This window comes from Acipenser ruthenus, chromosome 20 (genome assembly GCF_902713425.1).
Source record: "Acipenser ruthenus chromosome 20, fAciRut3.2 maternal haplotype, whole genome shotgun sequence".
Classification (NCBI taxonomy): Eukaryota; Metazoa; Chordata; class Actinopteri; order Acipenseriformes; family Acipenseridae; genus Acipenser; species Acipenser ruthenus.
In genome coordinates, this window is record NC_081208.1 from 2,551,909 (window position 1) to 2,565,939 (window position 14,031).

The 14,031-nt window shown below is 42.4% G+C and overlaps 1 protein-coding gene across 1 annotated transcript in view; it reads left to right on the forward strand.

Annotated features, from left to right (window-relative positions):
* Nucleotides 1–14,031, forward strand: part of LOC117425763 (nephrocystin-4) — an 83,972-nt gene that overhangs the window by 28,138 nt on the left and 41,803 nt on the right. Inside the window, exons 8-9 of the mRNA XM_058993124.1 lie at nucleotides 8,875–9,056; nucleotides 9,539–9,668. Of these exons, the coding sequence (XP_058849107.1) occupies nucleotides 8,875–9,056; nucleotides 9,539–9,668 (312 nt within the window). The remainder of the gene's footprint in view (nucleotides 1–8,874; nucleotides 9,057–9,538; nucleotides 9,669–14,031) is intronic.

Genomic DNA, 14,031 nt, shown 5'->3' on the forward strand with positions numbered 1-14,031 from the left:
CCTCCCCCCCCTTCTTCATGGCCGGCAGTTCCCCTCCGTGGGGCTCCGGCCACCCAATTTCCAGCAGCGAAACTGCTGCGGGGAAAGCTGGTCTCCTGACCTCCCCCCCTTTCTTTATGGCCGGCAGCTCCCCTTCATGGAGCTCCGGCCACAGTGTAGCGACCCGAGGCAAAGCAGGATCCCTGGCGACCCCAGGCGACGGCAGCAGCAGCGGACCCTCGGGAGGCAGAGGCAGCTCCTGCTCCTCTCCCTCGGGTGGTGGTGGTGGAGGCAGAGGCAGCTCCTGCTCCTCTCCCTCGGGTGGTGGAGGCAGAGGCAGCTCCTGCTCCTCTCCCTCGGGTGGTGGCGGCAGAGGCAGAGGCAGCTCCTGCTCCTCTCCCTCGGGTGGTGGTGGTGGAGGCAGAGGCAGCTCCTGCTCCTCTCCCTCGGGTGGTGGAGGCAGAGGCAGCTCCTGCTCCTCTCCCTCGGGTGGTGGCGGTGGAGGCAGAGGCAGCTCCTGCTCCTCTCCCTCGGGTGGTGGAGGCAGAGGCAGCTCCTGCTCCTCTCCCTCGGGTGGTGGCGGTGGAGGCAGAGGCAGCTCCTGCTCCTCTCCCTCGGGTGGTGGAAGCAGAGGCAGCTCCTGCTCCTCTCCCTCGGGTGGTGCTGCTGGCTCCTTCGCCAGCGGGGTTAGAGCTGTTGGCGCTGCCGGCTCCTCCGACAGCGGGGTTAGGGCTGGTGGCGCTGCCGGCTCTTCCGACAGCGGGGTTAGGGCTGGTGGCGCTGCCGGCTCCTCCGACAGCGGGGTTAGGGCTGGTGGCGGGCGTCTCCGCTGGGCTCCCTTCAGCAGCAAAAACAGCGGCTGCTGTGGAGCCTGAGCTTCACGCCCTCGTCCCTCCCAAAAAAAAATAGGGGTTTGGGCCTTCAGCTCCTCCCCTCCGGACACAGGACGCACCGGCTCCTCCCTCTCGGGCCGTGGACGCACCGACTCCTCCCTCTCGGGCCGTGGACGCACCGACTCCTCCCTCTCGGGCCGTGGACGCACCGACTCCTCCCTCTCGGGCCGTGGACGCACCGACTCCTCCCTCTCGGGCCGTGGACGCACCGACTCCTCCCTTTTGGGCCGTGGACGCACCGACTCCTCCCTCTTGGGCCGTGGACGCACCGACTCCTCCCTCTTGGGCTGTGGACGTTCGGGCTCCTCCCACTCGGGCTGTGGACGTTCGGGCTCCTCCCACTCAGGCGCAGGACGTTCAGGCTCCTCCCACTCAGGCGCAGGACGTTCGGGCTTCTCCCACTCAGGCGCAGGACGTTCGGGCTCCTCCCACTCAGGCGCAGGACGTTCGGGCTCCTCCCACTCAGGCTGTGGACGCTCGGGCTCCTCCCACTTGGGCTGTGGACGCTCAGGCTCCTCCCACTTGGGCTGTGGACGCTCAGGCTCCTCCCACTTGGGCTGTGGACGCTCAGGCTCCTCCCCTTCAGGCATAGGACGTGGCAACAAGGGCTCCTCTTCTTCATCCTGCATGGGGCATAGGGCCACCGTGTGCCCATATGCCCCACAGCCAGGGCACCACTCCCCCCATCCCAGTCTTTGGGCCATTGCCTGTAGGGTCCTGTGGACGGAGCAGGGTATGGTGGTGTGGCTAGTTTGGCCACAGTCGAAACACCACAGCCCTGCTTCTGCCTTTCTCCCTTTGCCCTCCTGTGCTCTTCTCCAGCCTCTTCTCCCCATTTCTTCTCCTTTTGTTTTTTTTTTTTTTTTTTTTTCCCAAAAAAAAACTGCGGTTCCCGCTCTGGCCTGAGCCCTGGAGGCGCTGTCGTCCCGGTTCTGACACCACGTGTGACAAAGACGGCCGGAGTGGGTGGCGTCAGACCAGATGCAGGAAATAAATAAACAGAGAGATGTGGTTTGGTATAAGCTGGGCGCGTGATCGCGCTCAGCATTTAATAAACCATACAGAAAATAAAAAGGTTTGCAACAAAACACAGGACACGGCACTTGAGCCAAAATAAACAGAACAAACAAAACGGACTACACAGACAAACACGGTGAGCTTCTTTTACTACTTAGTTTACGTTTCCAATTCCCTCCGTCTCCTAACCCGTTCTCCACTCACCGAACACCAACCCCCCAGTGAGTGAAAACATGCAGCTTTTATGCAGTTGTACCGAGATTCGATTGCTAGTCAATCATTCAATTGGAATCTCGGTACAACTGCACGTGAATTAATTAAAGTGCAATTCCCCGTGCTCACATATTACTTTTTACTTGCACGTGATGTGATGTGCCATCCCCGTGCCTAAATACAAATATACAATTTACACACACGTGAAACACAGACTGCTTATATCCCGTGTACCAATGCCTATACACCAACATTTACACACAACACGTAACATATAACATACACGGGGGGGCACTTTGCCAAGCCCAGCATCTCAAGGAGACAAACATCATTACCTTTCTTTTTAGTTTTATCCACGTATGCACCAATTACCGGCAGCAGCAGAGCGTGTCTCGATTTATCAGATCTGTCTGAATAACACATGCCGTTGTTGATCCTGCTTTTAACCTAGGTGTCTTGTGAGGCAGACAGGGGAACGGAAACCATTTCCATTCCAGTGCTGTAAAAACCTGACAGAAAGTCAGTCGGAGCTAATCGCAGATCGATCCACTCTCGCCGCTGTTGTTTACCTGAGTTTATATTAAGAAACCAGACCGTTTGGATGTAATCCTCTTTGTAATAACATAAATGACACAGCGGGGGACCTTGCTTGCTGGGAACCTGGAAACTCTGTGGAGCCCTGACTTAATCATAAACTGCCTGCGGGATACTCGTTTACTAGTTAAGGTTTGAGTCCAATCTGTCAAGGACCGTCACGCAGTCAGTTGCCTACAAAGGGTACTTGTTGCAGTGAGTGGAAGAGGTATAGTAATTAATTTAATAAGTACATTTTGCATTCCACATAGGTTATAGAACAATATCATGAGACTTTTACAACCAAACCCCTCGTTCTGTTTTAGGAACTAATTTGCTTTATCAAAAATATGTTCTTGGCAATGGCCTAGAGCTTATTCGCCACTGTGTTAGCGAAACAGCTGATTTGTACTGAATGACTGCCCTTATCTGCGAGACTGACAGTATACACACAGCATGAAGGCTGGTAACGCGCTATATCTACGCGTGAGCTTCGGGGACATTTCTGTAGTGGTTCCTTCCTTCTAGTTGCTTCTCTGTCTGATAAGCTTTGTATGGTTTGAAAGGCTGCAGATGACAGACTACACGATGAGAATGCAATTTCTATGATTTATAATAGGGGGCTGATTTTTTCTTTTTTTTATGCCCTTTTTCATCTCAAGGTGACTGTGAATAAAACTGATGTGAACTTAATACAGTCGCAACCAGAAAACTCACAACTCCGGTCTGAGCTGAACTGGGACAAACCTAATCTTTTAGCAGGCTCCTCTCTAGAGGTGTGCATACTGTATGGTTTAGAGGTGTTGATCTTTGGATAAGAGGTGTAATGAATCATGTAAATAAAGTTCTGTTTTCACCATGAACTCACTCAGACACCAACGTGATGACCTTCCACATCACAAGACTTGAGTTCAGATCCCAGAGCCATAACAGAGGCAGATGGCTTAAAACCACTGAGATAGACACTGCCAGATGACCCAGAAATGTGCAATTCTTGGTGGTGACCTTTGTGTGAACTGATTGGTGCCTCCCTATTTCCTTCAGAGATGGTACAACAATTTAAAACCTAATACCATTTGCATCTGACATTTGCAAATTAAATTACTAAAAAAAAAGCCCTTTATTAAAAAAAAAAATAGAAGCTGTCGATGCTTTCAGTTTTATTACAGGTGGACGTGTAATTATTAGAACTCCTGTGAGGATCTGGGGAAGGCTGCGAGTGGTTATCTATTTAAGTATTATACTAATTACCCATTCCTGAAGAGGACATTTGTGTGTGAAGCCTCAGTAATTGCCACTACAAGGGGTTTATCCAGATTTTGGTTGCATTACAGGTGATCACAGAGGCACGTTTTGATTTAAAAGTCTTTAATGATCTTCTAAACGTGACAGGGGTTTTCTACTAAGTAGAGTTTTTCATTTCCAATCTGACGGACCGGTTTGCTTATGTGTGCGGGGGCTTTCTATATTCTTGAAATACAGCAGGGTTCACCACCTTCATGCCAAGTGAAAGAATAAAAGATGCATTGATCCTGGTGCCCTGGCCAAATAGCATTCAAAACAGAATAAAACCCCCACCTCCAACATGCAATGCTTCAAAGATAAGCTACCTCTATTCAAGGGTCGGAAACATAGAAATCCAGTTTCTGTTGAAAGGATGCATGGAAATTATTCATGGAGAATAAAGCAAGGGATTTATCTCTTTACAATCACGTTTAATCCTTTTATATTATAGGATCTCTTTTCAGTATATTATTTTCTCCCTATGCAATGACGTTTGCAGTTATGTGTTTTTTTTTCCTATTCATTGAAGCCATGACTAACACTTTCCTGTCTCAATTGTGTAAGCGCACACACAAAGGGAACAAGACCCATTAAAGAATATAAGGAATGAGGTGTAAATAAATTTTATAATGGTGTTTGAAAACTATAAACGGGTAAAAAACAAACAAACAAAAAAAAAAAACATTACCATGACAATCCATCCAAGTACCGCATCCATTGAAGGAACACCTTTGTGAAAAGAAAACCTTAACAATCTTATAATTGTAAATTTGGGCTGAAACTGAAATTTCAAATGTGAATTCTAACTATTCTATATTTTAAGCGCTGCTGCATTCACAATGCTTTCTGCGGTGTCTATACTTCACCTAAGGCTCAAGGGTACAGACAGAGTAAATAGACAGTGAAGCTTCCCGCATCAAAGGTCAAATCAATCCGACCAGCGCCATAGCAATGGTATTTCCTGTGGTTTAGGAATATAAAGGCAAACGTCAATCAAAAATGATCCTCTGTGGGTGGCTGTGCGGTGCTGTTAGATAATCTAAGTGGTGCAGAGCACGAGACCCACAGGATTTCATCATCAGATGCCTTCTCCATGATAAAACCTAATTATAATTATGAGAAACAATGGTGGGTCTAATTATCTACAGTTCCTGCGGCTGGCCGTGCAGCAGCAGTAACTTTATGTAGTGACGTTTTTGCAAAGCTGATGTCAACGACTAGAAGCAGTCGAGGCTTTCAAGCACTTAACCTCCTGCTGGCTTTGACACATTTGTCTGCGCAGAAGTAATAAAATTTCGACTACATTGCACCGCGTTTTGTATGCATTAATGCTGATGACAGTGCTTTTAAAGGAACCATATCAGACACTTACGGAAGGGGAATGCCATGCTGCACTGGAGGTATTGGAAATGCTGCTTGTAAAGGTTACCATATGTGGATTGCTGTCTGTTTTTAGCCCTTTGAGCAAGCCAGCTAGAGCAGCCCCCTGAGATCTGGCTATCTTAATGGGGATCTATTTAGAATCACAGGTGGTGTGTTTTTTTTTTAATTAATGAAGTTGTCAGTTTAAAGCTGTTTAGTGACGAGAGAGAGTAGGAGGGTGAGAATAAAGGAGCAATAATTCTCACTCCACTTAAGGGTTACTTTCCTTTATGGGTGACTCATCGCAGTGTGTCTTCGGGAATGGTGTGGGTGTGTGCGTTTGTGTCTGTAGAAACATTGTTTGTCCCTAATGTACAGTATTTGTATAGCTGGTGGACCCCCCTACACCTCTCCCACCACATTTAATTGAAAGATCCGGCACATAGCCTTGTGTCTGAAATTCAAGACTGCATTAATGTTCTGTTCTTTTTTTCTTATACTTTGGCCTTTCATTTTCTAGTTAACATGTATTCTTCTTCTTTGCTTTAAAGTTTGCAGATCATTACAGTATACAGTGCAGTAATGATATACAGTGCTGTAACAAACCATGTACCTCTGTCCAGTTTTAATGGACACAGGAACTGTGCAATGCTAAAAATCACCACTTAGCTTGGTCTGTTTTTTATAATTTCCACAAAATCTCAGTTCTGATCATAAACTGCCTAATCGAGCCATTTTCACAGAAAGATAGTATTCTGTATCTACAGCATAAACCAATATTATACCCTTCCATGCACTATATGGACTTCCAACAAGTTGGTGCAACAAGTTAGTGCCTGAACCAAGGTTTAAAAGGGTCCAGTCCTCCGCACCAACCATTAGACCAAATCCTACTAGGTACATTAGATACTGCATAATGGTAGTATGTAGTGGTACTGCATAAGAAAATTACAGCTGTTATTTTTCTGCTGCTTTTATTGTGGCAGCAATTAGAGCTCTAGGTTGAAATCTGTTACGTTGCCACTGTTTTGACAGATGGTGCTTAATGGTGCTGTTTTATTTTGTAGTTCTCCGTGAAGTGATCCATGCACTGTAGCAAGCAGGATGGGGAAAAATACAATCCAGAATTGGACCCCAAAGTCCGCAAGTCACTTTGATTGCAACATCCTTTTATTTTTGACAATGTGATTAAAAAACATCTCCCAGACAACTTATTGAGTGCTTTTATCCCTTCTGCTCATCAGTTAGTGCGAACACAAAGAAACTGCCTTCAGCAACCAATTTTGTTCTCTTATGAAAATTCATTTCTTGAAACTGAACTGGTAATCCTTTCACTGCTATATTTCTTTCAGTTGCCAGACGTTTTTTTCAAATTTAGTGCATGTGACATCCTGACATTTTTACAGCTACAAAATAATTCCTCTAATTACTATAATACTGTTTTTGGAATAATATAATCTTTCATTTTGTGTAAGAGTAGATAATCTTATGGTATAATTCAAAATTGTTATTCAAATAATTAAGTGCACTGGACCATAGCCTATAGAAATGATTACACCCCTATCTTTCTGCATTACATCTAAGCATTTTTCCAATATAATATAGAGAAAGGATCCATATTTTTCCAATTTATAGGAATTAGGTGCTTGGGTTTATCCCTATTCATTTTATAAAGCTTATCTTACCAGCTCTGAGAAATGTAATGCAACATGTCTAAAGAGGTCACGGAATGGATCTTGTTAAATTGGGACTTGAATTGAGACTTAAAGCAACCTTAATATTACATCTGCAATTTTACATAAATAATACATTTATGGAAACATAATAAAGCGATTATTTTGCTTCAGGCCATTGACGGATTACAAGCAGACACAGTGCAAGACTATAACATTTTAAAGACTTTTTTTATTGAGCTGTTTGACTTCCTCAGAGCAGCAGCCACTTTCAGTTCTGCAGTAAGCAGCTTTGGCTGTAGTGGGATTGGTACATACAGTAAAACCCATTACAACTTATTGCAGAGCATTTTCCCATTGTCTTTTATTGCAAGCTATGTTTCCTCACATTTCCTTTGTCACAAACCTCCTGTGAATGCATAGCAGTTGCACATCAGTAATGATGAGATTTGGGAATATCTTCATGGCTTCTGACTGAGATAGATTTAAAAACTGTATTATTTTTTGATAAGTAAAGTCACAGAACATATTATGGGAGAATTGTACAGTGCATCAGTGCCTAATGCCCACTTCATATGTGTGATTATCGTATAGGGGTATCAACACAGTCAGTTGAGCGGCAGTATGAATTTTATTTTAGTGGATGTCATGTTCTCTCGAAGCTTTTTAATTATAAAATATTCATACAGTATCCATGGCAGTGTCTGCTATAGAAGGTGGAATGATGTGGGATGCACTGTAAATAAAAAAACATTCTACCTGCAAAACCCAAACGATAAATATTCAAAGAGAACTGAAATCTGTTACCGTGCATGCCTTTCAAAGTTGCTGCATGCATGATACTGTTATGAAGAATGCGGGCCAACTTTAAACATTAAATGACAACTAGGGGAGTGCACCAGTAATTCTGTTCTCAGCTAAATCTATGAATTTGTTTGCAATGGAAAATCTCGAACAAAATCACTGTTTCAGGGAGGAAGAAATTACCCTTGCACACCCCATTTTCATAATGGCATTATTACAGAAATACAATATTATGCACATTCAGAAGGTGTCAAGTATTTATGTCGTGTTTATTTGTAGCAGTAGGTTGTGGGTGGGCTCACAGATTCAAAAAGAACATTTTTACCTCTATGCAAAGTGGGACTTTTAAAAAATAATCTAGTTCATATTTCTGGGAGCATACATGACAAATGATCATCAGAATTATATCTCAGCCTCAGAGCTGGTAGATTGGGCTTATAATGTGGTGCGGTGCCGCTTTGGATAAGCTTGGTGGAGAGCCACAGGGAAATATCAAAAAGCATAATGTGATTTGGAGCCCTTCTTTGCTTGTAAATACTGATGCATAATGTATTTACAAATTAGATTGGGAAATGTGCTCTGATTGCTGTGCCTCTCAGGCCAGACTTACCAGAAAGCCAATTAAATACAGAATTAAAGAAGAAGTTAATATATATTGGTATTGATGGACCAGAACACAAAGTTTACAGTATACTCTCTTACTGCTGGCCTGCATTGTTAATTAAAAACTACATTCTTAATATCTCCTAATCATCCAAGGTTCTTTCCAGACTCCACTTTGGGGAGATAGAAAGCTTGAAATAATTATAGGCATGCACATTCACTATAGTCAAATGTATTATATTTTTCTCATCTGCACCTAACCTACCAAAAACCTTGGCACAATTCTAACTGCTCTAAGAGGATTTGATGGATTTGATTTGATTAACCTTGCATTGTAACCCTGTACTGCTCTGTAACACCTGTAAGTCGCTTTGGATAAATAATAATAATAATAATAATAATACTAATACTAATAACAATGATAATGAAATAGCAATGCAGGAGCTGACGAGGAGTCTGTCCCTTGCCCGCAGGAGGACTCGGGTCCGGATGGGAACTCGGTTGTAATCCAGGAACGGCGGCTGCACATCGCTGTTCACAACGGCTGGGGCTTCGTGGACAAACCCCAGGTGGTGGTGGTGGAACCCGAGGCTGAGGGGGCGAGGGGGAGGACGGGGAGCTTCATCAAGAGACAGGGCTCTCTAACCAGACTCGGGTAATACCACAAATCCCACTGGTCCTGAAGCATGTTTCAAGAGGCGATTATGAACAGCCACACATTACAAGCAGTAATAATGCAGTTACAGTGGAGCAAACTGCCAGCTCAGCTTCCACATTGGATTCCATTTGTTTACTTGTTAGACAGACTAGAAACATATTATTATTACATTAGTTTATTACCTTGTATGTGTCTGATAGTGCCTGTAGATGATTCGTTGAAAGTTCATGTAAAAAATGCATGATTTGTATTTCATGCTTATTTACATAGAGTTTCCTAGAAGACATCTAGTGGTGGCAGCATTACTAACATGTAGTGTTAATATTAACAATAACCTTAACTGTTTTATCAATGATCTGTCATTTCAGTTGAATGCATTCGTTTTTTTATTAACCTACAAGATAGTTTTATGTTTGAATGTAAGGCTGATTTGTCGGATTCCTCATTTTCTATTCCCGCTGGCCTTTCCTCTCTCACAGCTCCTCTGCACAGCACGTGCTGGTCCTAAGAAGCCGTTTGCAGCTGAAGGAGATGGTGAATCACCCTGCCTTCGTCATCACCTTCCAGCTGGAATATGTCTTCTCAGCACCGACGGGCGGGGAAGGCAAGGTAGGAGAAACACTACTGTTAGTTTGATAACCTGGTTATAGAGCTGGCATGAAATAGATCCTGGCATTGAAATCCTCAATGTGCGTCTTTGTGCAAGTCATCTTGCTCTTTAGTTACAGCCAACTGGGTAGATCCTTATAGAAGTTTCCAACGTAAAAGCAAAGTGTAATAAAGCATAATGGTATATTAATGAACATTGCAAACCAGGGCGAAGTATGGTAAATGCATAGTATAACTGTAGTAAAACTGCAATACCATGGTACACTTTTATAAGGGGAGGAACTAAGTATGGGAAAGTGCCTCTTCATTGGGCTATCGTCAGTCAGCAAGAACTAGAAAATGAAATACTCTAAACGGCAGTCACTTAGCATAGCCTGCTGTACAGAAAAAAGGTTTATCTGCAGAAGACAATGTTCAAGAGGCTTATGTTAGGGGTGGAATGGTAGGAAGAGAGCCTTAGGAAATCATGTGAAAAAATGTAAAACGTTTTGTACTCCCCCCGCCTTTTACATTGTCAGTCCATTGTACTTGTAATGGAAGGTTCCCACTGAACTTTCTTGTATTGCCTGATGATCACGGAAAAACAAAAAGCTTAATCTTCTAAAATGATTTCTTTGACTGACCACGTAGACTGTGCTGAAAGTTTAAGAACCCCATCATGCCAGAGAAACGTATTCCCCTCTCTCAGACTGTTTGTTTAAACTGAGCGGCTAGGGCCTTTGGGTGCTTGGATCTCTTTGGAATGAACAGTCATACATTGTTGGTCGGTCTACTGTCATTCATATTTAGATGATTTGCAGAAATTCAAAAACGGATAGACCCTTAAAAACCATGAATGATTTATTATGTAAGTTTCTGAAAAAGCTTTGTTTTATTCCTTGGAGTATTGCGAGTGAGTTGTGAATGACAGCGTCTGTCAGTGTTTGATGAGCACTGCGTTGCATCTCTGGTACCAACGTAGATAGGAATGCTTTGGGAAGTGAATAGGTTGCCCTAAAAATTACTGGAATATTGATTTCATGACTTCTACTTTACATGCATGGTAATGGAGAACTGGGTCTTGATATAAGAAAAAAAAGATTCTGCATATACAGTAGTACATAGTATACAAATGCCAATTCATCAACATAATAGTAAGTGCAAAAACTGAATTAAACTGCGGTACTGTCCTATTAAAACTGTCTTTAACAAATTAGTCAGAGAGGTTGTTTATGATCTCATAACTCATTATACCCTACATCTTATTGTTTTTTTAACTATATACAGTCCATCGTTAAGGATAATTTGATCATATTCCTGGATATTGTCGAATATTGCGATATGCATTCTTAGTTTGATCAGATAGACTTTCCAAAAGTAAATTCTAGTGATTTTTTTTTTGGTTTGTTTTATGGAGGTTATTTAACATGCACTTTAATTCTTTGGACTTTGAATACCCCCTGACTTTCCCAAAAATATCACAACAGAGTTTCTACAAATGGAGGTGACCTGGGGAAAATAAATGGCTTTTTATGTGTCTCTTCACATGATCATTCTTGATGATTCTCAGAATTGGGATTCATCATTACTCTTTCTGAAAGCTGCTCTTTTATAATCTCCTGCACTTATATCCATAAGGCAGGACTACGTCAGTAAGTTTTTCAAGTATTTTTGGTAGTGTTGTTATCTCTTGTGATTTGTTAAAAGTACTTAAAAAGAAGAAAAGCTGTGCCTTATACATTTTCTACACAGAGCCCCTGTTTTGCCTGTAGTTTTTGCAGAGGAAATCATTGTGACAGCCTCTCAGAAATGGGATGGGTGTCTAACTTGCCTGGAAAGGTCTTTCATTCTTAGAGGCTTATCAGTACTCTGGGATCTTAAGAGATAACAGTGTCATGACAAAGTTATCACCAACATATACATAATTGGGAGTGGAGGATGAACTGAACTAAGGAGATCTGAATCAAGACATCATTTATGTCAGAAACACTAGGTTGCACCCCACATCCACTCTGAAGTTGACCTAGCCTTGCAAAGCTAAAAGAACCAACGTAGACCTCCTGTCTACCAAGCACAACCCTGAATTTACTTATCACTTATTTTATTCTAAAGCCACAAGCCTCTTTAGGCTAGAACAAGGCATTAGACTTTTTGTAATCTTCTCACCTTTGGGAAGTATTAAAATGAGATCATTATTTTCTGTAGTCTGCTGCTACTGTAGAGTTTTCTTGCAATGTTTCAGAAGCTGCTCATTTACATGCAACCACAGATGAATCATGGTGATATATGAAAGCCCTGTAGGTGGTGCTGTAGAACTTGAAATTAAGGCAAAAAGCTGAATATCTAATCTACTATAGTCCACATGGCTAAAGAGAGAGTATTGAAGTTGAGTGTATAAAGGGGTAGTTTAGTGTGCCACAGTTTCAGAAGGTCAGTCAAAATTCTCGGAGAATCTTGGAGAGTCTTAATGTTCTAGAACTTGCAGAACAAGCTGTGATTGGTCTCTAGGTCTTTTCCCCTCGTTTGTCATACCATTAAAACATGTTACACATGCCTGAGTTGTCAGCATGCACAGGAATGCAATCTTGAGGCAGGGAATGCAATTTAAATATTTTAAAAAGTGGTCAAAATGTAAAAAAGCATTGCCTTGCTCAGGGAGTCACATTCAAATGCATGACATATGCATAGATGTTAGATGGGGAGTATGAATTGAGAACATCAAAGGCTCAAAAATAATGCAAGATAGAAAATCACTGCCTTCATGCACTATTGAAATTAATTTCAATTGTTGTAATACCCTGCCATTTCTTTTAACATTAACTCCAACCGGTTTTGACGTAGACCAAGAAAAAGCAAGCAAGCAAAAACAATAAAATATAATCTCCATAGCGTATTGAATTTGCACCAATTCAAATTAATTACAGCAGGCATCTATTGTACAGCGCTGGTTGAGCCGAATGCACAGCATCACACATAAGGACTTAATTCTTCAGCTAGCTTCAGCATCATCTCTGGAAGCTGTTTGCATGTTAATGAAGCTTTTAACCTAAACTTGAGCCTGAATTCACTATCAGGGCAAAGTGTTTGTTTGATTACGCCACATCTTAAAAGGTGAGGAGATTAATAGATGATACTTCTGAAGCCGCTGTTTAGCAGTGAACTAAACCCAGAGTTCGCCCTTTAAAAAGCTATCCCACAGCCCTGAATCCCAGGTTAGCCCTGACCTTCGTCAGCTATGTGTCACCAACGCTTTGTTAACACCACTGCACTCACCAAAAGGTGACCTCATCATTCGTGTGTCTTCAGGCAGGTGGTTGCAATCAGCTTTTTACTTGGTCTGATGCAAATTAATGACTACAATAATTCTCTGTCAAACCCGGGAGTGGGGAAAAAGCACAAGCAGGCAGATGAAAATGAAATGGAAAATAAAACACAGGAAAGGTTTGTTTGTTTTAATGTGTTGTGAGGCTGCCCACTAAGCGTGCATTTTGTTAACTCTTGACAGGGGTTCATTAATTCTAGCTCAGGCCTGAATTTTCCCATCATGCATTTTTCTTATTCGTTTCCTCCTCTGCCAGTCTGAATTGGACAGGCTAAATGGAGCTTGTTTTGATAGTGATCTACCTGGAGATGTTTAAGGCATCTTTTCTGTAGATTTCATTTAGTTGCAAGTAAACTTATTTAGGGGGTGTTTTATCTGATCACTTTATTGTTAATTCTGCAGTATATTGAAATGGATTGAATTATTTATTTTAAAATGTACAGTATTCCCCTATGATGGGTTTGAATGCTCACTAACTGATTGCTGATTGTATTGAGTATGACTTGTCTCTGTTTTAAAAGTATTTTATTTTTGTATTTGTATGTTTGTATTGTAATATGTTTTATTGTACTGCTGCTACCTTTCTTGGCTAGGTCTCGCTTGAAAAGAGGTTTTAATCTCAATGTGATTTGTTAGTAAAATAATAATAATTAGCAGCCACGTACCCACCGCCATCTCACCTAGCATTTAGACACTGTTACAAAAGTACTTGTCCAATTAAAACGAATGTCAACTCCCCCATTGGCAAGTTCACAAATCTCCCAGGTTTTAAGTTTCATCCTGTCAGCAATCACTCTCTCGCTGAACTCAAGATCTGCCGGCTGGGAATCGATTCCTTTCGCAGCACTGTTCATGAATTATGTTCTTACGCAAGGGATGGTTCCTGACAGGGCAGAAAATGTGCTTGGCAGTGGTGAAAATCAGCATGTTGGGCCATGTCTTTTGAGGGTCAGAGTTTCTGGCTCTCTTCAACCCCTTCATCTACCACTCTGCCTAAATTCAGTATTTGAGTACATGTTGGATTTTTTTTCTCACTGCCGTGAGTGAACATTAATCAAGAGA